This window comes from Thalassophryne amazonica, chromosome 5 (assembly GCF_902500255.1).
Source record: "Thalassophryne amazonica chromosome 5, fThaAma1.1, whole genome shotgun sequence".
Lineage (NCBI taxonomy): Eukaryota > Metazoa > Chordata > Actinopteri > Batrachoidiformes > Batrachoididae > Thalassophryne > Thalassophryne amazonica.
Window position 1 is genome coordinate 84,132,623 of NC_047107.1, and position 24,981 is coordinate 84,157,603.

The 24,981-nt window shown below is 41.1% G+C and overlaps 2 protein-coding genes across 4 annotated transcripts in view; both read left to right on the forward strand.

Annotated features, from left to right (window-relative positions):
* The window catches only part of LOC117510850 (rho guanine nucleotide exchange factor 28-like), a 153,028-nt gene extending 143,260 nt beyond the window's left edge, over nt 1-9,768 (forward strand). Inside the window, exons 38-40 of the mRNA XM_034170739.1 lie at nt 2,575-2,826; nt 4,234-4,612; nt 9,336-9,768. Coding sequence (XP_034026630.1) covers nt 2,575-2,826; nt 4,234-4,612; nt 9,336-9,526 — 822 coding nt within the window. The 3' untranslated portion in view covers nt 9,527-9,768. The remainder of the gene's footprint in view (nt 1-2,574; nt 2,827-4,233; nt 4,613-9,335) is intronic.
* Nucleotides 9,769-10,387: 619 nt separating this feature from the next.
* The window catches only part of osmr (oncostatin M receptor), a 34,720-nt gene continuing 20,126 nt past the window's right edge, over nt 10,388-24,981 (forward strand). For all 3 annotated transcript variants that reach the window (XM_034170740.1, XM_034170741.1, XM_034170742.1), the window contains exons 1-5: nt 10,388-10,619; nt 10,807-10,961; nt 20,578-20,731; nt 23,384-23,656; nt 23,736-23,865. In XM_034170740.1, coding sequence (XP_034026631.1) covers nt 10,541-10,619; nt 10,807-10,961; nt 20,578-20,731; nt 23,384-23,656; nt 23,736-23,865 — 791 coding nt within the window. In that variant the 5' untranslated portion in view covers nt 10,388-10,540. The remainder of the gene's footprint in view (nt 10,620-10,806; nt 10,962-20,577; nt 20,732-23,383; nt 23,657-23,735; nt 23,866-24,981) is intronic.

Below are 24,981 nucleotides of genomic sequence, written 5' to 3' on the forward strand. Positions count from 1 at the left end.
TTTTTTTCAGTTTGAGTTTAAAGGGGATAATTTTATGAATTTTAATATAGAGAAGCATGAATTATTTTTCTGCCAAAAATGGCATAAAGCAATTAAAATGTGTAAAGGTCCAAGATACCGTAAACTACTGAACAGAGCTCCATTAAATTTGCTGGGTTTCTCAGGTGTGCACTAGTCTTGAAAGTGTTTTAAGATGCTCTATCAGCCACATGAAACTTGATAAAATGTACATCTGAAATGTTACATCATTAAACTGTTGCATAATGATTCACGTTCAATGTTTCCTAATGTACGAGGTCTGTCCAAAAAGTATCGTACCTTTTTATTTTTTGCAAAAACCATATGGATTTGAATCACGTGTGATTGCATCAGCCAAGCTTGAACCTTCGTGCGCATGCGTGAGTTTTTTCACGCCTGTCGGTTGCGTCATTCGCCTGTGAGCAGTGTGTGAGCACTGGTCCACCACTCTCGTCGGATTTTTATTGCGAATAAATGTCTGAATGATTTGGAGCTTTGCTGCATCAAATTTTTCCAGAAACTGTGAGAGACCTCCAGCTGGACACCATTCGGAAAATTTAGATGGCTTTCAGCGACGATTTTATGGGGATTACGCAGATTAAGGAGTGCTCCAGCCGGTTTAAAGACCACCCACAGCGTCTGAGAGCGCGGCGCGCTCCGAGCGCCGCTCAACAGGCTCAAACCCCGCTCAAACAACCAGATCATTTCCAACGCGAAGGCTTTGTTGATCCGGGACATCGTCTAACTTTCACAAAAAAGGCAGAAGGCGTGGACATCAGCACTTTTTCGGCACATTCTACTGTTACAGGAGATTTTTTTTTCATGGAAAGAGAAGCGGAGGATTGCGCCACCATGCCGCTCATGGCGCGGGACAAAACCACCTCCGTGTTGGTCTCACAGGACGGCTTTCAGGTGGCTTTCAGACGGCTTCCGGTTGCTTTTCAGTCGTGTGAGTATCCGAGAAATTGTGCATGAGCTGGACATGCCCCAACATGTCCTGTGAGGCTTCATCACGGCGTTGCTTTGCGCCATGCGGCTCCGCCGCGACGCGCGGAGTTCCTCCGCACGTCTGTCTCAATGTGCCGAAAAAGTGCTGATGTCCACGTCTTCCGCAATTCCTGTGCTAGTCAGACGACATACCGGATCAAGACAGCGTCCAGTTTAGAAATGAATGGCACATTCCACTGTTACAGGAGTTTTTGTCATGGAAAGAGGAGCAGCGCAAAGCAACGCCGTGATGAAGCCTCACAGGACATGTTGGGGCATGTCCAGCTCATGCACAATTTCTCGGATACTCACACGACTGAAAAGCAACCAGAAGCCGTCTGAAAGCCACCTGAAAGCCGTCCTGTGAGACCAACACGGAGGTGGTTTTGTCCCGCGCCATGAGCGGCATGGTGGTGCAATCCTTCTTTCCATGAAAAAAAACTCCTGTAACAGTAGAATGTGCCGAAAAAGTGCTGATGTCCACGCCTTCTGCCTTTTTTGTGAAAGTTAGACGACATCCCGGATCAACAAAGCCTTCACGTTGGAAATGATCTTGTTGTTTGAGCGGGGTTTGAGCCTGTCGAGCGGCGCTCGGAGCGCGCTCTCAGACGCTGTGGGTGGTCTTTAAACCGGCTGGAGCACTACTTAATCTGTGTAATCCCCATAAAATCGTCGCTGAAAGCCATCTAAATTTTCCGAATGGTGTCCAGCTGGAGGTCTCTCACAGTTTCTGGAAAAATTTGATGCAGCAAAGCTCCAAATCGTTCAGACATTTATTCGCAATAAAAATCTGATGAGAGTGGTGGACCACTGCTCACACAAAGCCTGCTCACAGGCGAATGACGCAACTGACAGGCGTGAAAAAACTCACGCATGCGCACAAAGGTTCAAGCTTGGCTGATGCAATCACACGTGATTCAAATCCATATGGTTTTTGCAAAAAATAAAAAGGTCCGATACTTTTTGGACAGACCTCGTATATGAAAACAATCCTGTGATGAGGGAAATTGCCTCAAACTTTGTCACCTCAAAAACAAAAACAAAAAAGATTGTCACGTATCAGTACATCCTTAAAACTATGGTTAATTAAACTTCTCTGAGACCATGTAGTTTTAATATACCATTTCTTTGTAAGGTGCATGCAGTGTATATCAGAACTTATCATGTGTTGAGGTGTTGCAACTTCCTTTTTCTTATTGACTAAAACTAGCGGTTAGTGATGGTTCATTCCATTTCCTCTCCAGCTACAGTAGATAAAACGTTTGCAAATATTCCACATGTACTTCAGATTGTCATCAGTTGTGAGAGAAATGTGATAAACACACACGTGAGATCTTGCTTCGGTACTTCACCTTCATTGATTCCGTATTTCAGAAATAAGAAAACATACCCATGGTGGTATTGTGAGACCATTGCATTGTTCTGAATTCTTAATAATTTAAAACCTTTTAAAAACTTTTTAGTCACCTCACAGTAAAACCATTAAATTAGCCTGATTTCTATCATTTAAAAAAAGAGTTAAACTTTAGCTGCTGATGTCCAGCTTCTTTTCACACTGTGTGCTTACAGAATGAGCAGGAGAGTGCGCTGCTACAGCGGGAGCAGCAGTGCCTCCTGGAGGCCGAGCGTCTGCGTTGTGAGCGTGAGGAGCTAGAAGCTCAGCTGCTGGAGTATCAGCACAACCTGAGCCGACTGAAGGAGGGCCAGAGGAGTGTGGAAAGGGAAAAGGAGATGATTGAAGCCCAGCAGAGGCTCCTTCAAAGTTGGAGACACAACCGCCAGAGCAGCCTGCCTGTTACAATCCCACTGGATGGATACAAGGTTACTGGGGAAATGGGGATAGAAAGAGAGAGAAGTAATGAAGGTAGACTTTATATGGGAATTCAAAGACATGAGGAGATATTTTAGCAGAATCTGTAAAAAGAAAAGGCAAACACTAGAAATGTCCTTGGCAGATGCATTTACCTGGATCTGAATCTTTATACAAAAGGGTTCTATTACGTCTGACTGAATCTACTAATCATTTAACTTACGCCGGCTGTACTCTACAAGATGGTGTGATCTGAATATCTGCTAAACCAACATCCTAGAGAAACACAGGCTGTACTGCAGCATTCCTGGAGTGTTTGCGAGATGGGACTGCATTGCAGATGTTTGAGCATGCCCAAAGATTCTGCAACCCAACTAGTGCCATATTTCCCACATTTTATCATTTTTTGTGATCAAATTTTTATTATTCAAAAACTTTTACAAAAAGGAGAAAGAAAAGTGAAAACATGGAAAAATTGAAATGAGATACATTAACATAAAGTAAGAGTAATCAGCAAGATGAAATAAACATAACCCAATAAATTCAATTAAAATAATCAGCAAATCAAACTAAATCTGAAATCATGAATAAATAACCCCTCCCTCCCTTCCTCCCACCTACCCACCTACCTGAGGGACCTTGACGCACAACACAAAGCAGCTTCAGTGACCTTCAATCTAATAAATTCTTCAGTTTCACAGAGAGCGAGTTCTACATTTCAATAGTAGTCTCTTGTGCTCCATGCACTTGGGCTTTAGACAGTTCCATGTATACAATGTCCAAATATGTAAGAAGCCAAGCCTGACGTGAAAGAGCATGCGGTGGCTTCCACCTTGTGGCGACCTGTTTGTTGGCTGCTGTGAAACCAGCCAGCAGAGCACGGCGATCAGACAGTGGCAACCCAAGGGAAGACAGATCATTGAAAATGAATATGATAGGTTATAATAGAACATTAAGCCCAAACAATTAAGAAAGATTGGAGGCAACCATCGCCCAGAACACAGACACCAGAGGGGGGTCGCAAATTATGTGCTAGAAGGTTCCAATAGCGTTCAGAGAACATAGTTTACAGTGGGGATCAGACATGAGCTTCCCACATTTTATCATGACATGTACTGCATGGTGTTACATACATGTTATTTCAGGCAGAGAGACACACACAGAGGCACACTACACATTTGCAGTTGACAATACAGACATGATGACACACTCACCCATTGCCAAATGCTGCAGTGTTATTGGTCCAGTGTTCTTCCATAGTATTTGCGCGGTGGAGATAGATGTTTCTGTTGTTGAAACCCCAAACAGGAGTAACTGAAAGAAAAGACGGAAAAAAGAAAGAGAAATATGTTCACTCCTTGAAAGAGCTTTTGTGGCAGGATTGTGCATTTTTATATTTGTTTGATTTCATCTCCCAGGTGCCTGCCCACAGTCGCTCCAGCAGTCTGGATGGTAGCTGTTCAGTGTACAAAAATGAGGTAGCTTTGCTCGCTTCCCTCCAACAGAACCACCTCCGTCAGCCCACCAACAACAACCAGCACCAGCATCTCCTCTCTGTACCACCAAAGAACCACGACGGCTCGCTGCACAGCCCCAGCTTTGGTGCCAACTTCAGTCTCAGTGCCAGCCTCTACAACAGCCTCAACACTTTGCTGAGCCATAGTCACAGCAAACCACCTCCAGATGCTCCCACCTACCCAAACTACAGTAACTTTAACAGCTGCTCCAGACCTCTGAACGAATCCGTTCACCCATTCAGCAGGACAGTCGCTACACAACCACAGACAACCATCAACAGTAAGTGCACTTTACATTTCCGTCTTACATTCCTGGAGAGTGAAGGCAGACCTCAGCACACATTTACTGACAAAAATAACATAATATGTGTTACGGTTGGAACCACTAAACACGAGGGTTGGACCCCAGGATGCAGGCAGCTGGCGACAAAGGGTAGAGGGCCAACAAGGTGATTTAATTCTCAGGTGACAATGCATATACAACTCTGAACAACAATCCAGGGTGATAAAGACCCAAAAACAACACAGTCTGAGAGTGTGTAAAAAATCAGCAAGTAACAAAAAACAACTGTCAAAAAGGGTGACAGGCAGTGGTGGGCACAGATAACCCCAAAATTTACTTCAATAACAGATAAAAATGTATCCCCAAAATGTATCGGAAGTTACAGATAACCGATAACTTCCAGTATTGTCTCTGGTACATTTGCAACTACTAATAAACTGAATTTGAGTTTTAACACCACAATCGCTTCTGGTAGCATCAAAAGCAACAACAGACCCAAACAATGAGTCCACACTTTGTCTTTGAACATCTTGCCCCCTGCCGGAAGCTCTTGTTTACTACATGGCTTCCAGCACAGTAGCAAGCTGAGAGCAGCCACAAAACCCAGCTCTCTACCCAATGACAACACTCCGGCCAGGCGGAGGTCTTGGAAAATAAAGCAGTGCTGACTTGTGGTTTTGATTTATAAGAAACATTAATACCGATAGAATAACTCCATTAATGTCAATTCTGTCATTTGTACAAAGTTAAAATATAACATATATCTTTTAATGCTGAATAATGCACTAATTCTGAGGTTTTGTAACAAACACAGACAGATCGCAAAGGATTCTGGGTAAAATGTGCCTCTGCTAAACACTGATTGGTTCAGTCATTCATTATGTAAACAACACGTTAATGTGACGTGTGTTGGTGTTTACAGATAAATGTGTTTTTGTAAAATATTCCATTTTTTATTTGTAAAAACAGGGATTTTTATGGAGCCCTGGAAGTGTCATCGCAAAATGTTTTGCATGTGGAGAGAATGTGCGCTCATTTTATGATGTTGTGCGCACGTTTTATTATATTTTAAAACATGAACTCAATATTGTCCCGACACATAAATGTTGGCTATTCGCCCTATTGACATTTCAAACCCCACAAAACCTCGGAGAGGTCGCCGCACTGCGAGATCTCAGTAACATTGCGAACTGCATTGAGACGCTCTGATCACGCTGCACTTTAACCGTCCGCTGCACACAGACAACACCTTTCACATCGCAACATAAAACTATTTTTATATTGTGCCTAAAACTCTCGTGAATATATTCTCTGGGTTTATAGACGTTGTTATTGTGTTTATTTTATGTAAACATGTGACAATCACAGGCTGTCTCTCCGTTATTTTCAATGGGAGCTGCTGTGAGCTACGCTCGCTTCCTGATCATGTCGTTCTGGGGGAAAGTGAAGGTTGCTCTTTAATGTCTTGATTTTCGATAATTATCGGTTATCGGATTATCGGAACTGTGCCCACCACTGGATGAGACCAGGGGCCTATACTACGAAGCGGGGTTAATTTACTCAGATGTAACCCAGGGTCAACCTCTTAAACTGGGGTTGACAAAACCTGGTTTTCTCAAGTGATGTTAATCGGTACTATGACGCTGAATAAGATGTTGATTTGTTGAACCTGTGTTAACCTAATTGGAGTTTGTGCGCGTTCACATAAAAGGGGCAGGTTGCAGCACACGTCACCATTTTTCAATGATGGCGCGGTCACCTTACTTTACCGAAGAAGAATGCACGATTATTATGCGAAGCTACGAGGAATTTAAATTAACGTTAAGGGGGAAATCGAACACATCGTCTGCCAATAAAGCAAGACAGGCTTGTTGGCAACGTATTGCTGATCGGGTAAATGTGTACGTACAATTCAATTGTTCCCCAAATCTGTTACAGATGATTAACCTGTGGAATGTCTAATATGTGTAAAAAAAAAAAATGACCTCCTTTCATTAATTACGCCCAGATGCAACACGATTCAGAAGTGGGCATAGGCCTCCTAATAAATGTTAGGTTAATTTAATGGTTCCTAAATAGGCTACCTTGACTGTATGATTGCTATTCCTAATCCTGTCAATATGTCAGATGCAATAGCAGTGCCAAACGCACCTGGCAGCAGGTGAAGATTAAATATAAAAACATCCTTCAGAACGGTAGGTTTATATTCAGAGCTTGATAAGCTCCACTTCGCCTAATTAATGGACATGCATTAGACCTATTTTGATATTAGTAATTACCCGCGATTGCATAAAACCCTTCTTTGATTTGCATTGCGGATAAATGACCAGTGAAAACGACAAATGCATCCAACAGTTTAGATAGAGCAAGTACTACCTTGCGAATCATAGGACATACAGTATTCTTGCTCAGATGTTCAGCATCACCGATGGAATACATAAATTGTCCACTGGCAAAATAGGCACAAGGCACATTATCTGCTCGATCGTCGGGGCATTGCTACACTGTAAAAAATGACTTTTTTTTTTTACAGGAAAACGCTGGCAGCTGTGGTTACCAGGGAATTCCTGTAAAACATACAGTAGCACAGTAGATAACATTACAGACATGTATATGGATTTACAGTGAATGAACCATGGCTGACTCACATTAAAAGAACTGTTAAATCTACAAACGAGCTCTCTTTTTTTTTTTTTTTGTACATTTAACTGCTGTATTTTTTATAGGAATTCCCTGGTAACCACAGCTGCCAGTGTTTTCCTGTAAAAACAACAGTCTTTTTTTTTTTACAGTGTACGATGGGTAATGTTACAGACTTCTGGCCCGATCACCTGACAAAGATAATGAATTCCCTCGGCTGAGAATCTATATCTTCCATAGAGAATATCGTCCGGGTATGTCAGTGGATTCTGGCGGTCTTTAAAAACCCTCGCCCTGCAAAGAGAGCCCCTCACAATTTGTGCCCCAATATCAAACGGATCATCCAGGTAGGCCGGCATTGTCTTCGGAGTGATTGAAGGTGGATGGACGGTACTTATAAAGGGAGTGGTTAAGCGAAAATCTCAAGCTAACCGAGAACATAACCTGCTCGGAGCAGGTTTGGCACACAGCATAAATTGCCATGGCAGCATACCTCGATCAAAACCTATCCACCTTTCGTAGTACGGGTTAACCGGGAAGTTACTCCACACATCATCAACTTACTCCTGAAGTTACCCTGATAAGCCAGTAACCCCGCTTCGTAGTACAGGCTCCAGGACCAGGAGATGACGGTTAAGTATGACTGAGGACTAAGTGGAATGTAACTAACTGGCAAACACAGACAAACCAGAGAGAGCTAATATAAGGAATGGCTAAGTGACATCATGTGTGCGCACGGCAGAGGGGCGGAACTAAGGAGTGCATGTGAGACTGGACAGAACACAGGAAGACAATACACTGAACAGACAATAACCAGTAACCAAATACACAAGCGTCATGGGGTGAGTAGAAAAACAAACCACAATGAACAAGCAGTACTGTAGAGTGAAGAGGAATCATGACACAGAAATGAATGACAACTCAGGTAAACGGAGTGCTGCAATGTAGACACTGAACAGAAGCGCTAAGAGTAAAATAATCAGACGACCACACCAGAACAATGACAATAACAGAAACTGACACAGTGGAGAACAACTTTTACCAAATTACCAATAGTTGCATTTGTTTGAAGGCTACCGACTTTTTATGGTCACTGTTGGCCACATCCTCTAAATAAATATAATGTCAATCTCCAATTTTTCCACTGTGTATCCCAGTTTACATTAAACACATGAGAGTTCAACCAAATACCTACCCCACACAAGTACATATTACTGCACTTTACATGGAAAATAGTACTGCACGCGGGGCATTTTGTGACGAATGTCTCTAGTTTATTTTTGTTATTTTGACAGCAGTGCGTGCAGTTGCACGATGTGGTACACATCACGCAGCTGCTTGCACTGTGTTCCAGCATGCACGAACCATCACAGCGGCATCGTGCATGCCTGCCTGTCGGCTCAGTGTTTTTGTGGTTCGCACATACGAGCTGTTCCACTGTGAGTCACCCTGAGTTGTGAGTTGTACTTATTCGTACTATATGTGAAGGGGCCTTTAGTTTTGTTTTTTTTTTAATGTAAATTTACAAAAATCTAAAAACAAAACAAAAAAAAAACCAAAAAAAAACTTTTTCACATTTTCATTGGGGGAGGTGGGGGGTGGTTGTGCGTAGAACTTTGAGGGGGAAAAATTAATTTCATCCCTTTTTGAATAAGGCTGTAAAATGTGAAAAAAAGTGAAGTACTGTGGATACTTTCCGCGTGCACTGCATATCTCTCTCACGTTTTCATCATCTTCTTTGTCTGACTTCTTTATATTTAAGTGTGTTGAAAAAGGGGCAAGTTAGGGGTCAGTGAGCACTTTTGGGGTTGACTGTTGTTCAAGTTCACTTTAACAGTCAGCTGTGCTCATGGTGGTCAGAATCACAGAACCTCTTTTGCTGTGCTCTGTGTACATACTGTGACTTAAATCAGCTTTCATGGTTACTCACAACACAAATGTGGCTGAAGGTTTTTCACAGGAGCACATCGTTGAATATGCATTGTTGACATATTGCATGCAAGATATAAACATTAACTCTGCTCACATGCACTGTACACCGCTTTTCATTTTGTTTAAATAATTATTTATTTATTTGTAGTGGACTTCAGCCCACCATTTGACAGACGGTCCCTGAGTCCCTGGAGGTCGGAGGTCACAGGTGACGGACTATACGAAGATAACTACCTTTCTTCTCCGTCTCTTACACCGCTCCTTCCCCCGCAGTCCTACCTCTCTCTGGAAGGCCAGCACGGAGAGGAGGGAGGCGAGGAGAACATAGTTTATTTCTGAAAATTATTCATGCAAGTATTCGGACTTTGACAACGGGACTGTCATGTAGCTGTTGTTTTTATGTGTTTGTGTGTGGTTGCATGTTTTTCCATCTTAACGGTATGGATGTTAGCATTGTTTTCTTTCTAATGTTACTACGGTCAGGATGATCATATAAGAAAGTACACAGTTATTTGTGCCTTTATCAGTGTGGTGGCCGTTCTTATTCTTCTTCCTCTGTATTCAAGCCGTTGTGCCTTGTTTTGTAAATCAGCTTTTTATACTTGTACTCCTCAAATCAGCTGTAAATCTTTTTTCATGTTCATGTTTCCAGTCCTGTGATCTCTGTCAATATCTCTTGCACTTTTTTGATGGCAAAAGCCAGTGTCACTTTGTGTCCCAAATGATGGGGCCTGAAGCAGCAGGAATCAAGAACAAACTAATTTCACACGAGCACTTAACAGCTAAAGGAAACATTGGACTTGTTTAAAACTTGTTTTTCCCCCTTTCCTTTATTGTGCTATTAATCTAAGTGTCCAGTTGTGCTTCATGGAATATTTATACAAGAATGACAACGTATACCATCTTTTGTGTGTATATTAAATATATGTATAGAAATATGGCAGTTCTACCTATGCACACTGCTGGAAGAGGAATTCCTATCATGTGTCCCCGTCTCAAGTGCCAAAATGTGTGAATTGCTGTGACTTTTTTTTTTTTTTTAAATAACTGCATTCTTCATCTCCTTTTATACAAGTTAATAATTTATTGTTTGAAAATTGCTAAATGCACTGTCAAAAGGAATATTTTACAATTGGATTATCTGTAATTGAAAACTACGATGTGCCATATTATTTTGCTGCACATAAAATGTTTGTGTCGATAAGTAGTTTAAGTTTGGGTTTTTCTACACAGTTTGCAGTCCTTTCATAAGTTCCTGTGTTTCATTATTACACAATACTGTAATTATTGGCCCGCTGCCAGAAAAGGTCTGCGTAAAAGCACAACATTTATCCGCTCTGTGATCATTTCTGTATGGTCTTAAGAATGGCAAGTCTCTCAGAGTCCTTTTTTTGCCTGCTGGGGTTCTTGCTGATGTTTTCTGTGCACACTGGTGAGTATTTATTTGAATTCCTCCAGAACATTTTATATTCTGGTATTTTTGTGAATTGGTACGTGTTTGTATTTGGTGTAATTTTGTAAAGCTTCACTTAGAAGTATAAATATTTGCTCCATGAAGTTGATATCTGTCTCCATGCCATACTGCCTCCTAATCTGTGTGTTGCTGTGTTTTTCTGCAGACTCAAATCCCCCAAGACCGATCATCACTCATCTGCAGGCTGTTAGTAAAAAGCAAAGGCTTTCAGTCAGCTGGCTGGTACACAGCACTAGTTTGCCGAGTCAAATTTATGAGCTCCAGATCGGCCGCACTGAAAACTTCACCGTTATTTACAGTGTAAGTGCAAAAGAAGTGTCTGGATTTTACCCCATTTGAGTAATGTTTTACTTATGTCGCACTTTAAGTAGAAAAAAATTGCGTAGTGCTGAACATAAAAAGCATCAAAATACTAAAACAAAATTCTACATCCAGAACATTTAATATTAAATGCCAGTGCAAATACAACACACAGACAAAAAATATAAGACGAGCTTTAACGTTTGTGGTACATTTAGAGGACATTTGTGTGGAAAAAATTCTACTGGAAAGGAAAATAAACTTCCGAACACAACCTTTGGTATTTCTTATGCCAAATTATAAATTATATTATAAATTAATAAATTATTATTTATTATTATAAGAATTGTGTAATTTAAGATAAAAGTATCAAAACTGTCCAAATATGAGTCTTTCGTTGAAATTTTTTAAGTGAAATTTGTCCAGAAACAGGAAAAAAATGTTCATTTTTCTGTGACAAAGTTTTCTCCATGAAATGTGGAGTTGCGTCAGGAAGGGCATCCAGTGTAAAACTTGTGCCAAATCAACACGCAGATCCACCTTGGATCTGCTGTCGCGACCCTGAGTGAAAAAAGGGAGCAGCAGAAGGGACTTACTATACTGTACTATACTACACTACAGAGGGATATTATAAGCTCTATTTCAGCATATATTATGGTCGTTCTTGCAAGAAGTTCCTGCAGAAGTCCAGTGACAAATTCAATAGGAAAGATTGCACTTTTAGGTGAGAATTTTGTCATGCCCGGCCCTGATCCCTGCTTTAATCCCTATTTTGCCCCTTCCTTTTACTCACTGGCGGCTTCGGCTTGGATTTATTAGTTGTTTGTTTTCATTATCCTGGGTTCTATTTAACTTTACTACTTTGTTACTTTTATATTTTAGCCATCGTTCTGTTCTGCCAGGAAATTCATTTATGCTGTTTTGTTTATGCTCATTTCTGTCATTTTTCTGTTGTACTTTAATATGGGGTTTTGCTTTCTGTTAATCTGTTAGTCTTTGTTTGTTTGTTTTGTCATCTGGTTATCTTCTGTTTTATACTTAAGTCATGAGTCAGTACCAGTCTAGTTTTGTCATTGTATTTATTTTCTTCTTCTTATCATTATTTATTCTCATGTTCATGCTCGGTCCGGATCTGCTTAATGGTATTATTTTATTCTGTCCTCTGTCTCTGTTTTTTTCTCAGTTCATAGTTCCCTGTAGTCCCTCATTCATATCTGATTCCGTTCTCACTTCACATCATTGCACCTGCTTCATGTCTTTGTACACTTTCCAGCGCCCGTTCACAGTCCTGAGCTTTGTCTTGCCGTGTTTGCCTCTTGCCTCATCCCAGATGTCTGTGATTGCTCGTGCCTCTGACCCCTGCTCGTTTATGACTGCGTCTCTGCCTAATCCTGTTGGTACTTCTGGTTCACTGACTGACCACATGTGTACCGAATCATAGCCTGGAATAAAGACCATGATTTGTCTTCCACCAAAGCCTAGTCTGGGAGGTTGCTTTGCAGGTCCAGCCGCTAAACAAAACTTAATCTCACTCAATTTTGCCAGTTAAGTCATCAAAATTGAATTTGATGTGCCCACTTTGACAGCCTATAACATTTTTTATGACAAAATTGTTGCCTTTTTTATTGAAAATGTTCTGAATGATGCTTGTTATTGCTTTAATAAACCTAATAATCAGTCAAGATCATCAGAATAAGTTCAAATTTGTTTGTTCTGAAGGACATCTGAAATCTTGAGCTAACAAACTGACTGAGCAAAGAAAGAATGCCAAAACTTCTTGCTTACCAGTTTGCGCTGGCTGACTTGAGGCAGGAATGATACTGTGGTAATAATTTCTGTTTTCTAGTAACGCTGTGTTCAATAAGCAACAACATAAAACTATACAGATTTTGTTTGTAACCTTTCATCAATAAATGACCTGTAGCATCTGAAGTAATTAATATTTTGCATTTTATTTTCATTTTTCATATTCCTCAGAAAAATTTACCTTAGAAACAACTACTTACAGACCTAAAATGAAAAACTGATATATTGGCCAAAATGTGACTCAAAGCTTGAAGTGTGTTATAATTAAAATAAGACAGGGACTTCCGGTGGTGCGCAACGCAGTATGGCCGCATAAAAGTGATCTCTGGCATTAGCCTCATATTCCCCCCGATTCGAGAGCAGTATTTTAGGTCAAACCACTAAATTCTACGATAGGAATGAGTGGGGACAAAAATAAGAAGGGAAGATACGGTCGACGGAACATTCCCGATGGTAAAATGGAGAACGAAGTCACGGCCAGCGCGGAAGGCTCACTAGCAGCGGGACAAGATGGCGAACGAGGCGAGGGCCTGGATGTAATCCGCGGCGCTGTGGGTGATGTTTTTGCGACTGAAATGGCCGTTCTCCGAGCCGAATTGAAAAACGACTTCAAGGAATTCCACACAGAATTTCGGGAGGACGTAAAGAAACAGATGGCCGATTTTACAAAAGAAATAAATCAAAAACTACGAGACACCGCAGACCAGGTGGACCAGGTGACTGAGCGAGTAAAGCAGGTAGAGGACACCATTGCGGATTCGGAACTCTGGGACATCGGAGTCAAAAACTCTCTCATACAACTACTAGAAAATCAGCGGATCTTGCAGGACAAGGTGGATGGTTTGGAGGGGCGTGCGAGAAAAAATGTACGGCGTCCCTGAAGACTTAGAGGGAACGTCCATTGCTACCTTTGTTGAAAATCTTATTAAAAGTGAGTTGGGCGCTGATATCGGCTTGGACCGAGCCCTCTGCATTGAACGTGCTTATCGTGCGTCAGGACCGAAACCATCTGCAAGCGCACCCCCACGCTCAATAATAGTCCGCTTCCTTCGGTTCTCCGACAAAGAAAAGATCTTACACGCAGCTTGGAAAAAAGGGGTAAAGGTTCAAAACAAGCAGGTCTTTTTCGACCATGATTACGCGCCAGAAGTGCAGAAAAAGAGACGCGAGTATATCCCTGTCAAGAAAGCCCTGAAAGGGAATGGAATTCGCTTCCACACACCGTTAAGTAAGATGCGAGTGCATTATTCATCAGGCAGTGTGCTTTATAATAACGCTATTCAGGCTGCGGAGGATCTGCGAAAGCAGGGAATAACGGTGGACGAGATCAGCACGGGAGCCCGGACCAATAAGATTACAGGAGAGACCCTCGCGGAGTTGCTGCCGTCGGAGATACAGGAAGAACCCAGCAAGGTCGACTTTCAACAACACGTTAGGGAGAAACTCAGGGGATTCCGGATGGAACGGGGAAAAGCCCAAATAAGCAAATGATGATGTCACCTGTTTCCACACTTTAATTTTGACTGGGCCAGTTGTCCTATCTTGGATATGGAGTGGTATCTTCCTTCTCATTTTAAAGTATAGGAGGGGCTGATGCCTAAGGACATAATTATAGCACACCAAATTTACCTTATCAGGCTAAGGGTGGTTTTTTTTGTTTGCTTTTTACTTTCATTTTTGGCCTACACTGATGAGGGGCCCCACTTTGTGGCCAGTCCCCTTACTACCAAAGGACAATGCTTTATCCTTGTTCGTGGAAGTTCTTGTGATGGTTGTGTGTTTTTATTTGGTTTTAAGTTCAGGTTATGATGCTGTGAGGTCTGGGATGATTTATAAGTTCGAATTTCATCGATTAACATAATGTCCTTTAAATATTATAATATACTGTCACTAAATGTTAATGGGCTGAACAATCCTATAAAGAGGAGTAAGTTAATTGCTAAAATGAAAAAGGAAAAGGTGGATATAGCGTATTGGCAGGAAACACATCTCTCAAAGATAGAGCATGAGAAACTAAAGAAAATGGGTTTTACACATACATATTATTCGTCTCACAAAAGTGGTAAAAAGGGGAGTAGCTATTCTTATTTCAAATAAAATAAAGTTTGAATTCGTGGCTGACATAAGTGATGTGGAGGGCAGATTTGTTTTGGTGAAAGGTAAAATAGACCAAAAAGAAGTAACATTATTAAACATTTATGCGCCCCCAGGGAGTAAAATAGAATTTTTCAAAAAGGTGTTTAATTTCCACAGAAACTCAGGGACCCCTTATTTGTGCAGGAGATTTCAATTTATTGTTAAACCCTCAAATGGACTCAGATAACATTGGCCGAAGAAACACAACTGTTGAGAAGCATGTAAAAAGAATTTTACGGGACTTGGGGCTGATTGATGTGTGGCGATTATTTCACAAGTCAGCACCAGGATTTACTTTTTATTCTGCTCGACATGGGGTGTATTCAAGGATAGATTATTGTTTCATGTATAATAGGGACATAAACAGGATAAGGGATTGTAGAATAGGTCAAAGAGATATCGCTGACCACTCAGGAGTTTACGTAACATTACATTTAGATGGGAGACAGAGAAACACTCTATGGAGATTAAATACTAGTATGCTGGACGATCCCAGGTTTATAGAAGATATGATAACAGAACTTGAGCAGTACTTAGAGGACAATAATAATGGGGAAACAAATCCAAGTATTGTGTGGGACGCGGCTAAAGCTGTCCTTAGAGGAAAGATAATAGCCAAGGCAACCATGATGAAGAAGAAAAAGGCACAAGACTTGTTACAGCTACAAAATAGACTAAAAATCTTAGAGCACTTACATCTGACTAATAAGGATACTACAGTGACACACCAAATCAGACAAATAAAACAGGAAATAGGATTTTAGGTGAAGAGGTAGAGAAAAATATTCGATTTATGAAACAAAGATATTATGAAATAGGACCCAAAGCAACTAAGCTCTTAGCATGGCGGATCCGAAAACAGCAAGCTGAAAATACTATTTACAAAATTAGAGACCCAACAAATAATAAATTAATAACCGGTCTAGAAAAAATTCATAATGTTTTTGAAAGCTATTATAGATCTTTATATAGTCGATCTAAGTATGTTGATGAAAGTATAATTGTAGATTTTTTTTAAACTCATTAGACCTCCCATCAATTGGTTCAGATGCAAATAATAAATTAACTTCACTAATAACCCATGAGGAAATAGATAAGGCTATATCAGCTCTTAATTCAAACAAATCACCAGGCACTGATGGGTTCCCTCCTGAATGGTATAAAACTTTGAAGGGAAACCTTATACCTCTATTACAAACTAGTTTTAATTATGTCTTCAAGGGCGGAATGGTACCTCCCTCTTGGAAGGAGGCCTTTATATCTGTAATACCAAAAGAGGGAAAGGACAAAACCGACTGTAAATCTTACAGGCCAATAAGTGTATTGAACTCAGATTACAAATTATATACAACTATACTAGTACGGAGAATGGACACTATAATGCCCTCTTTGATTGATGAGGACCAAACGGGTTTTTTGAAAAATAGGCAAACCCATGACAATATTAGGAGAGCATTGCATATTATTGAACAGATCAATAAGAGGAAACTCAGTGCAGTTATTCTTAGTTTAGATGCAGAAAAAGCATATGATTTGGTATATTGGGATTTTCTTTACTTAGTAATGAAGAGATTTGGTTTCTGCCAGGAATTCATAAATTGTATCCAAGCCCTTTATTCGTCACCTACTGACAGAATTAAAATCAATGGTAGTCTTTCCAACTCTATAGTACTGGAGCGGGGCTGTAGACAAGGGTGTCCGGCCAGCCCAAACCTTTTTAACTTGTTCATTGAACCTATAGCCCAGGCAATTCGTCAGGAGTCAGCAGTGAAGGGTATCCTAATTGGTGAGGAGGAGTATAAAGTGAGTTTATACGCAGATGATGTCCTTATTACAATCACAGATCCTGCCTTGGGCCTACCGGTGTTGATGAAGATGCTAGATACATATGGATTATACTCAGGATACACACTCAATGTAAATAAGACACAAGTTATGTCATTTAATTTTTCCCAGAGCAGACTCCCCTTGTTTAAATACAATTTTAATTGGAATTCGACTAGCATAAAATATTTGGGAGTAAATTTACCAAAAGACTTGTCTCGAATATTTGAAATAAATTATAAACACACAAATAAAGAGATATACAATGAACTCAGTGCCTGGAGCCTGCTCCCTCTTGATTTCGGCAACAGAATACAGATTATTAAGATTAATATTCTCCCAAAACTATTGTACTTGTTTCTTGCTTTACCTATTTCCATACCGGAGAAACAATTCCGAGACTGGAATAAACACATCTCGAGATTTATTTGGTTCAATAAAAGACCAAGGGTTAGGTTTTGCACATTACAGTTGCCGAGGGGGAGAGGGGGGTTGGCTCTGCCCTCTATGAGGGATTATTATATATCTGCACAGGTGAAATATTTGGTTTGTTGGTGTAACCCATCCTATAGTGCAAGATGGAAAACAATTGAGAGGTCTCTGTCAAAAATACCAATTCAGTCCAGATTGGGATTTGTAACTCATGAAAAGTAATTCTTCTCAACAACTAGCCAATGGATCACCTTGGCACTAAAGGTGTGGGAGGAGCTGGTTAAGAAACTACAGCTTCAGGAAGAGATAAAAGTCCTAAGATGGCCAGCATATGACACAGAGTTTTTACCCGCTGCTCAGGATAGTAGATTCAAACAGTGGGTGTGGCGGGGACTGACTGCCACATGCACGTTTATTAAAAAGTCTGAACCAATTCCCTTTGACACTTTGTGCGAGATAGGTGGCCTTAATAGACAAGATTATTTTAGATATTTGCAACTCTGTGATTATATTGTTAAAAAAACAAGCAATTACACTGTCAGGGACTTCTCAATTGTTAATGTTTTTACTAATGCTTATAACCTTGGAAGTAACAAAGCTCTAATAAGTAGGATATACCAGGGCCTAATTAAATTTAAAGGGAACTCCACAGATTATATAAAACAAAAATGGGAGAAGGAAATCAATATTGATATATCAGAGGACATGTGGACAAAGATCTGGGAAACACAATTCACAACAACAAACTTGAACACCTGGCGGGACTTCTGTTGGAAAAACATCATCCGCTTTTTTATAACACCCAGACAAAAGGATAAATTCTGTACTACCTCTTCTGTATGCTGGAGAGGCTGTGGGGAGGTCACGGCAGATCACGGACATATATTCTGGTCTTGCCCATTCATACAACCTTTTTGGACAGAAGTAACAAAAATATGCTCCAAAACTCTGGGCTTTAATGTGGACAGCTCATTTGTATCCATGTACTTGGGATGTTTCCCTGATGAGTAGACCACAGACGACATCTATCTCTTGAAAATCCTCTAGACATCAGCCAAGAAAGCTATTACAAAATGTTGGTTGGCTAAAGACCCGCCCACTATAAGCCTTTTCATTTCCATAGTAGAGAGCATTAAGATGATGGAAGCTATGACTTATACCCTGCGGCTACAAGGCGACTTGGGAAAGAGACGTCGGAGAAAATGGCTGGACTTTAAAAAGTTGTGACAGGAAAATGAATGTATAAAATCTGTAATCTCTGTATGGTTTGACATACTGATCTCCTCTGACCTCACAATGTTGCATTTGTTATTTGTTCAAAAATATTTACAAATAAAAAGTATAAAAAAAATAATTAAAATAAGACAAAGCCACTGATAAACAGCAGAAAATAAGTAGATTTTAAAATGAGCCTTAAAAGATTAAATCGAACTGGACATTCCAATACCTACAGGCAAGCTGTTCCATAAAGAAAATACTGATCTTGCAGTTATATCCGGTGTCACCTGCAGAAATATTTAGTCAGAGTGTGGTGGTGGTGGGGGGGGGTTACACAAGTTCATACAAATGTAAAGACACAATATTGATAAACTGAAAACCTTTAATTCTTCAGCTGATGTTCTAAGATCTTCAAAGAAGTAATTCATAAGCCTGTAACAATTACAGTTTGCAAGCATCACCATAAATAAATTAGCCAACAGAAACGGTTCAATTTATGTCAACATATTAGATTTTTATATAATTTATTGTGTTGTGAAAATGTTTATGGCCTCTTGACTTCATGCACTTACAAAAACACTGCATCAAATTTCATACTCTGCTTATTTATGACATTTATCATTTTAGTTGAGGTGGCCAGTAACTTAAGCAGGGTGTCCGTGGCCCCAATAACCACCTTTTTTTGAGGGGGTGGGGGTTGCCCATGTATTTAATAGCACTTACTGCCCTTTTTGCGGTTTAACATGGTTATCCCCCACAAACTGGTGGAGAAACTGGACATTCTGGGCCTGGGTTCCTCTCTGTGCTCATGGATTTTGGACTTTCTCACTGCTAGACCGCAACATGTGAGAATAGGACACCACACCTCCACCATCCTTACTTTGAAAACAGGAACCCCACAACGTTGTGTGTTGAGCCCCACCCTCTTTACACTGTTCACTCAGGACTGCGCCCCCACCTACTCTTCTAATTCCATGATCAAATTTGCAGATGATACTGCAGTAGTGGGACTCATCTCAAATAATGATAATGATAAAACAGCATACAGGCGCGAGGTGGCACATCTGGCTAAGTGGTGTGAGGGCAACAATCCGGTCCTCAACACCTCAAAGACGAAGGAAGTAATTATTGACTTCAGGAGATCAAGGGGAGGAATACATCTCCCCCTTTACATTCACAAAGAAGTTGTGGAAAGTGTGGAGAACGTGAAGTTCCTTGGCGTCAGTGTTTCTAACCGGCTGTCCTTGGACCGCCAACACCTCAAACCTGGTCAAAAAGTCTCAACAGAGACTCTTCTTCCTTAGGAAGCTGAGGAAGTCCCAATTACCCCAGTGACCGATGCTCAACTTTTATTGGAATACCATCGAGAGCATCCTCACGAACTGCATCGCGGTGTGGTTTGTGAGCTGTACAGCTGCTTAGAGGAGGGCCCTGCATAAGGTGGTGAAGGCAGCCCAGTGCATTATTGGGATGGAGCTTCCACACCTTGACACACTCTATACTAGCAGACTGAGGAAGAAAGCTAGAGACACTGTAATGAGCACAACACACCCCGGGAACTCCTTGTTCGAACCGCTACCATTTGGGAAGCAGTTCAGAGCAATAAAGGCCAGCGCAAATCATCTGAGAGACAACTTATACCCTAGAGCCATGGCCTCCATCACACCCCATTCCCCTGCTCGGACATGAAACACACACAGCTTACAAACTGTGGGAACTATACGGACTAAGATTTAAGCTATATGCTACACTTACCGTCCTCACCTGAAATTATGCACAGCGAATTGTTGCACAAATTGCTTTAGGTATTCACACCAAGCATTGTGCATACCATTTTTTTTATCTGCATATTACATTTTGTATAATTTATATTTTAATATTTTTACTTTTTTATAAGGAGTTAAGGGAAATTTCATTATACATTGTATAATGACTATAAAGTGATTCTGATTCTGATACATTTTTGATCAAACATCTGACTGCAGTTTTAGTTTAGTTTATTAATTTATTTGAGGGACAGTGCATAGCATCATTACGCTCATCAAAGCAGATGTGAGTTGTACCAGATTATAGCTAAATAGCTCATTTCCATCTGCAGTCCCTAGGTACATGATCAAATAATTTAACCATAAATAAATTAAAATTCATAATTTATGTTATGTGTTTTGTTTTTTCTTGTCCTGTGTTTTCATTAATCTAGACAAACGTGAGCGTGGTGGCTGTGGATTCAGATGAATATACGTGGACATGGACTTCTGCTCTGCCTTTAGAGTGCGTGGATCACTCAGTCAGGATCCGACATATCTATAATCAGTCTCTCTCAAGTGCCTGGAGCCAGTGGATAACCAGACATGGTGATTCTTTTAATTATGGTGTTCATATAGAGTATGTAGGTAAACAGAAGACAGATTTATATTGTGTGTGCTCCGCTGGACAGGATACAAGTAGAGTTAACTGTTTAAATCCGGTTTGAAAACATTTTTTGCGATTTGACCCGGCAGCTCAGTGGGGTGACCAAAATGTACTTAGGTTCAAGTCCCAGTCACACTACCTGTCTATGTCTTTGGACAAGACATTTTGTCTGCATTGTCTCAGTCCTCCCAGCTGTAGATGTGTACTGGCCTTGGCTTGGTTTATAACCTACAATAGACTGACTCTCAGGGCCCCTTTGCACATAGTGTGAATTTGGTCGAATTGTGCATTAAGTGCGCATGAAGCAGGAATCATATGCAAAACGTGTAAAATCGTAGCTGCATCCATGTTGCTGTTGCTACAACTATGTGCACACACCAGCGGCTGAAAGACAGAGTGTGTACTGTGTGATCCCATCGAACACTCTCACGGCAGGTGTCGGCCAAATAACAGGTGACATGCATGAACATCTAACAGTGCTCGCTTGGCACTTAGAAAATGTATGGCCATTCACAGCATTCACACGACACCAGTCTGCAGACAATCACTGGCTGAATGTGAAATTTGTCTAAGTGCTCCACTAGTGTGGCTTTGCAAACAGACACAGTGAGTTGGTGTGTGCGCTAAACTGACAGGAGGTGTGGCCGCTGACAGAAGCGGCTGTGGAGATCTGTGGATCTGGACGTCACGGCTGGACAACACGTACTGTGTTTGGACGGACATGGACTAACAACTGCCCACTGTGACGCGTGTCTGCTTGCTGTCCTCATGGTGGACATAAATAAAAACATATATCTCTGTGGCGACGGGCTGCAGCAAGCGAGCGCGCACACGGCGTACACATTGACAGGCTGCCCCCAGGTTGAAACGGACCGTCAGATCATATCACGCAGCGGGCGATCTGACTGTCACGTCACCCCCGTGAGCTGTGCTGTGTCAGTCCTGCGGTGTGCCGTCCACAAGACACGTGTGTTGCACAGGACACGCATGCGGGGATACGGCGCCAGCAGACGTGGACAGGATCAGAGCGCCCTGCTTCTCATTCATGTCATTTCATGACTGTGCGTCTGTGACCATGGGTCATCTACAGAGGAACAGACGGATCATACTTGATAAGAGGATTCAATGAAATGCTGTGTTTTTCATGGTGTGTGTTGTTTTTTTACTACACCCATCTCTGTGTTGATTTCAGGCATTTTCCCACAACATTTATAGGCCAGCGACCATAGCTCAGTGGTAAAGTTTCAGGCAGGTACGAATCCCGTGGATAGCATGTATTTTTTGTTTTCCTCAGCAGTGGTGTGACATGGTTCCACACATACCAGCTGGTTTTTATTTTGTATTTATTCCACATCAGTGGTGCAATGTGGTGCACCTCGTCCCATGGAACACAGTGCAAGCAGCTGCAGCGGTTCGTGCACACCGTCGCCCCGGGATCCTGTATGACTGCCCGTTAGCACGATGTTTCGTGGTTCGCTCATACAAGCTGTTTCATTGTGAGTCGCCCTGAGTTGTACTTATTCGCACAATGTGTGAAGGGGCCCTCAACCACAGCATGAAGCAAGGGGTGTCATGTATTGTTTTTCTCTCCATGCCCACTCTGGGGCATTAAGGGAAAAACAAACATATGTGTATATATATATATATATACATACATACATACATACATATAACAACTTTTTGCTAATTGTTTATTCGCTCTCATATGGCTGCTACAGGGCTCTGTAGTTACTGAAAGGATTTTATTAAGAAACTTGACTAATGTCATTTTCTGTTTGTTTATTGTTGCATGGCTGCGGACAGCACAGTGACTTAGTGGTTAGTGCTGTTGCCTCACAACAAGAAGGTCATAGGATCAGTTCCCACCTGTGGCCTTTCTGTGTGGAGTTTGCGTGTTCTCCCTGTGTTTGTGTGGGTTTCTTCCAGGTGCTCCGGTTTTATCCCACTTCCGAAGACATGTGGATTAGGTGAATTGGTAACTTTGTAAATTGTGATTGTGTTTGTCTGACTATATGTGGCTCCGTGAGAGGTGGGTATACCCTGCCTCTCGCTCCATGACTGCTGGGATAGGCTGGTGACCCTTAATTTGAGTAAGCAGGTGTAGAAAATGAATGAATGGTTCTGAGACATGGACACTAACCAGTGACCTAAGTCTTTGGTACCAGGTCTCTTTGGAGGATCCTTGGGTACAGCTGAATGACTGTGTCAAACGTAGGGAGACTCAGACATGGGGTAGGTGCGATATTTTAGCCATGAGATACGTTTCTCTAGGTATGATCCAGCACACAGGTGCCTCAGTGTTGAGGACCACAGTGGCTGGCAAAGGCCAAGGGGATAGTCTCCTCTTACTTGGCTGCAACAGATAGATGGTTACTTTTAGGAGATGGGGATGGACAGGTTGTCTCCCTGAGGGGTTGCCATCTAGCATTCATAGTGGTTCATTAGTGTAATGGATGTGGCAACCTGCGGCACCAACACAACCTTTTAGACTCGACCTGATTGTGTGAGGCCTGGTGTTGTTAGAGACCACAGAATGTCTAGTAGTAATCCACCTTGTTGACTCATTATTGTACTGTAACTCTTCTGACTTCCAGGTACCAAGGCAGAGAAAAAGACATTGATGTTTCCATTCCAGCGCATACTCAGGGAAGGCGCTAGAGTGCAGGTGTGCTGTGTGCCACCAGCAGGACTCCATGTCAGCAGCATGGCCTTTAGCAGCATTAGATACCCTCTAATCAGCATTGGAGACAGAGTCAAGGCTATTACTGTGAACAATCTGACGATCCCATCATCAGATATTAAAGCTCGGTTATTCAGCTGCAGTGTCACAAGAAGCAACCCTACTCACATCTGGAACTACATCAGTTGTGAGCTGAGAAAACCTTTTGATATTGTTTGAATCATAAATTGCCATATAGCATTTTGTGTGTGTCTGTTGTGTTGTAGTTCCACCCCAGAAGCCCAGAAACCTCAGCTGTGGTACTCCAGACATGATGACTGTCACATGCGTTTGGGATTCAGGCAGGAAAAGAGACCCATATGATCACAACAAGCAAACGTATACGCTCCGTGTAGAGTAAGAACATACAGTACATGGTTAAATTACTTTTTTGAAACAGGTCAAAGTGAGGTGACTCCATCGTGATGTCAGCATACACTATTCCAGGCTTTGTGCAGAGCATTTAGCATAGAGAAGAATAATAAATTACAGACAGAGTAAAAGTGCAGAAAACTATTTTTTTCCTCCCTGCTCTCTAACCTTGATAAGCTTCAAGTCCACATTTATTCATCAATGATTTAATGGAACAAACAATCTTAAAATTTGGCTCAACTCACTTTATTTGCTGCTCAGGGTTTATGAATGGTTTTACACCTCATAAATTGATGCAAATTTTCAGTGATATACCAGCTCATGGTATTACAACCCTTGGCAAAAATTATGGAATCACCGGCCTCGGAGGATATTCATTGTTGTTTAATTTTGTAGAAACAAAGCAGATCACAGACATGACACAAAACCAAAGTCATTTCAAATGACAACTTTCTGGCTTTAAGAAACACTATAAGAAATCAGGAAAAAAAAATTGTGGCAGTCAATAACGGTTACTTTTTTAGACCAAGCAGAGGGAAAAAATATGGAATCACTCAATTCTGAGGAAAAAATTATGGAATCATGAAAAACAAAAGAACGCTCCAACACATCACTAGTATTTTGTTGCGCCACCTCTGGCTTTTATAACAGCTTACAGTCTCTGAGGCATGGACTTAATGAGTGACAAACAGTACTCTTCATCTATCAATAAAAAGAAACATACAATGGCGATGTTCATTGACTTAAAAAAGGCATTTGATACTATTAACCACAACATATTATTATGTAAATTGGAAAAAATTGGCATAAGGGGTATTGCACTAAATTGGCTCCAATCTTATTTAAACAACAGGCAACAATATGTACAAACAGGAGAATATAAATCTTTGTTTAAACAGATACATTGTGGAGTTCCACAAGGGTCCGTTTTAGGACCTAAACTTTTTAAATTTATATTAATGACTTGCAATTCATCTCTGAAAAACTGAAATTTATCCTCTTTGCTGATGATACAACGATAGTATGTTCTGGGGAAAACCTGGAACAACTTGTGATCGAAATGCAAATAGAAATTATTAAATTAAAAAATTGGTTTGATAG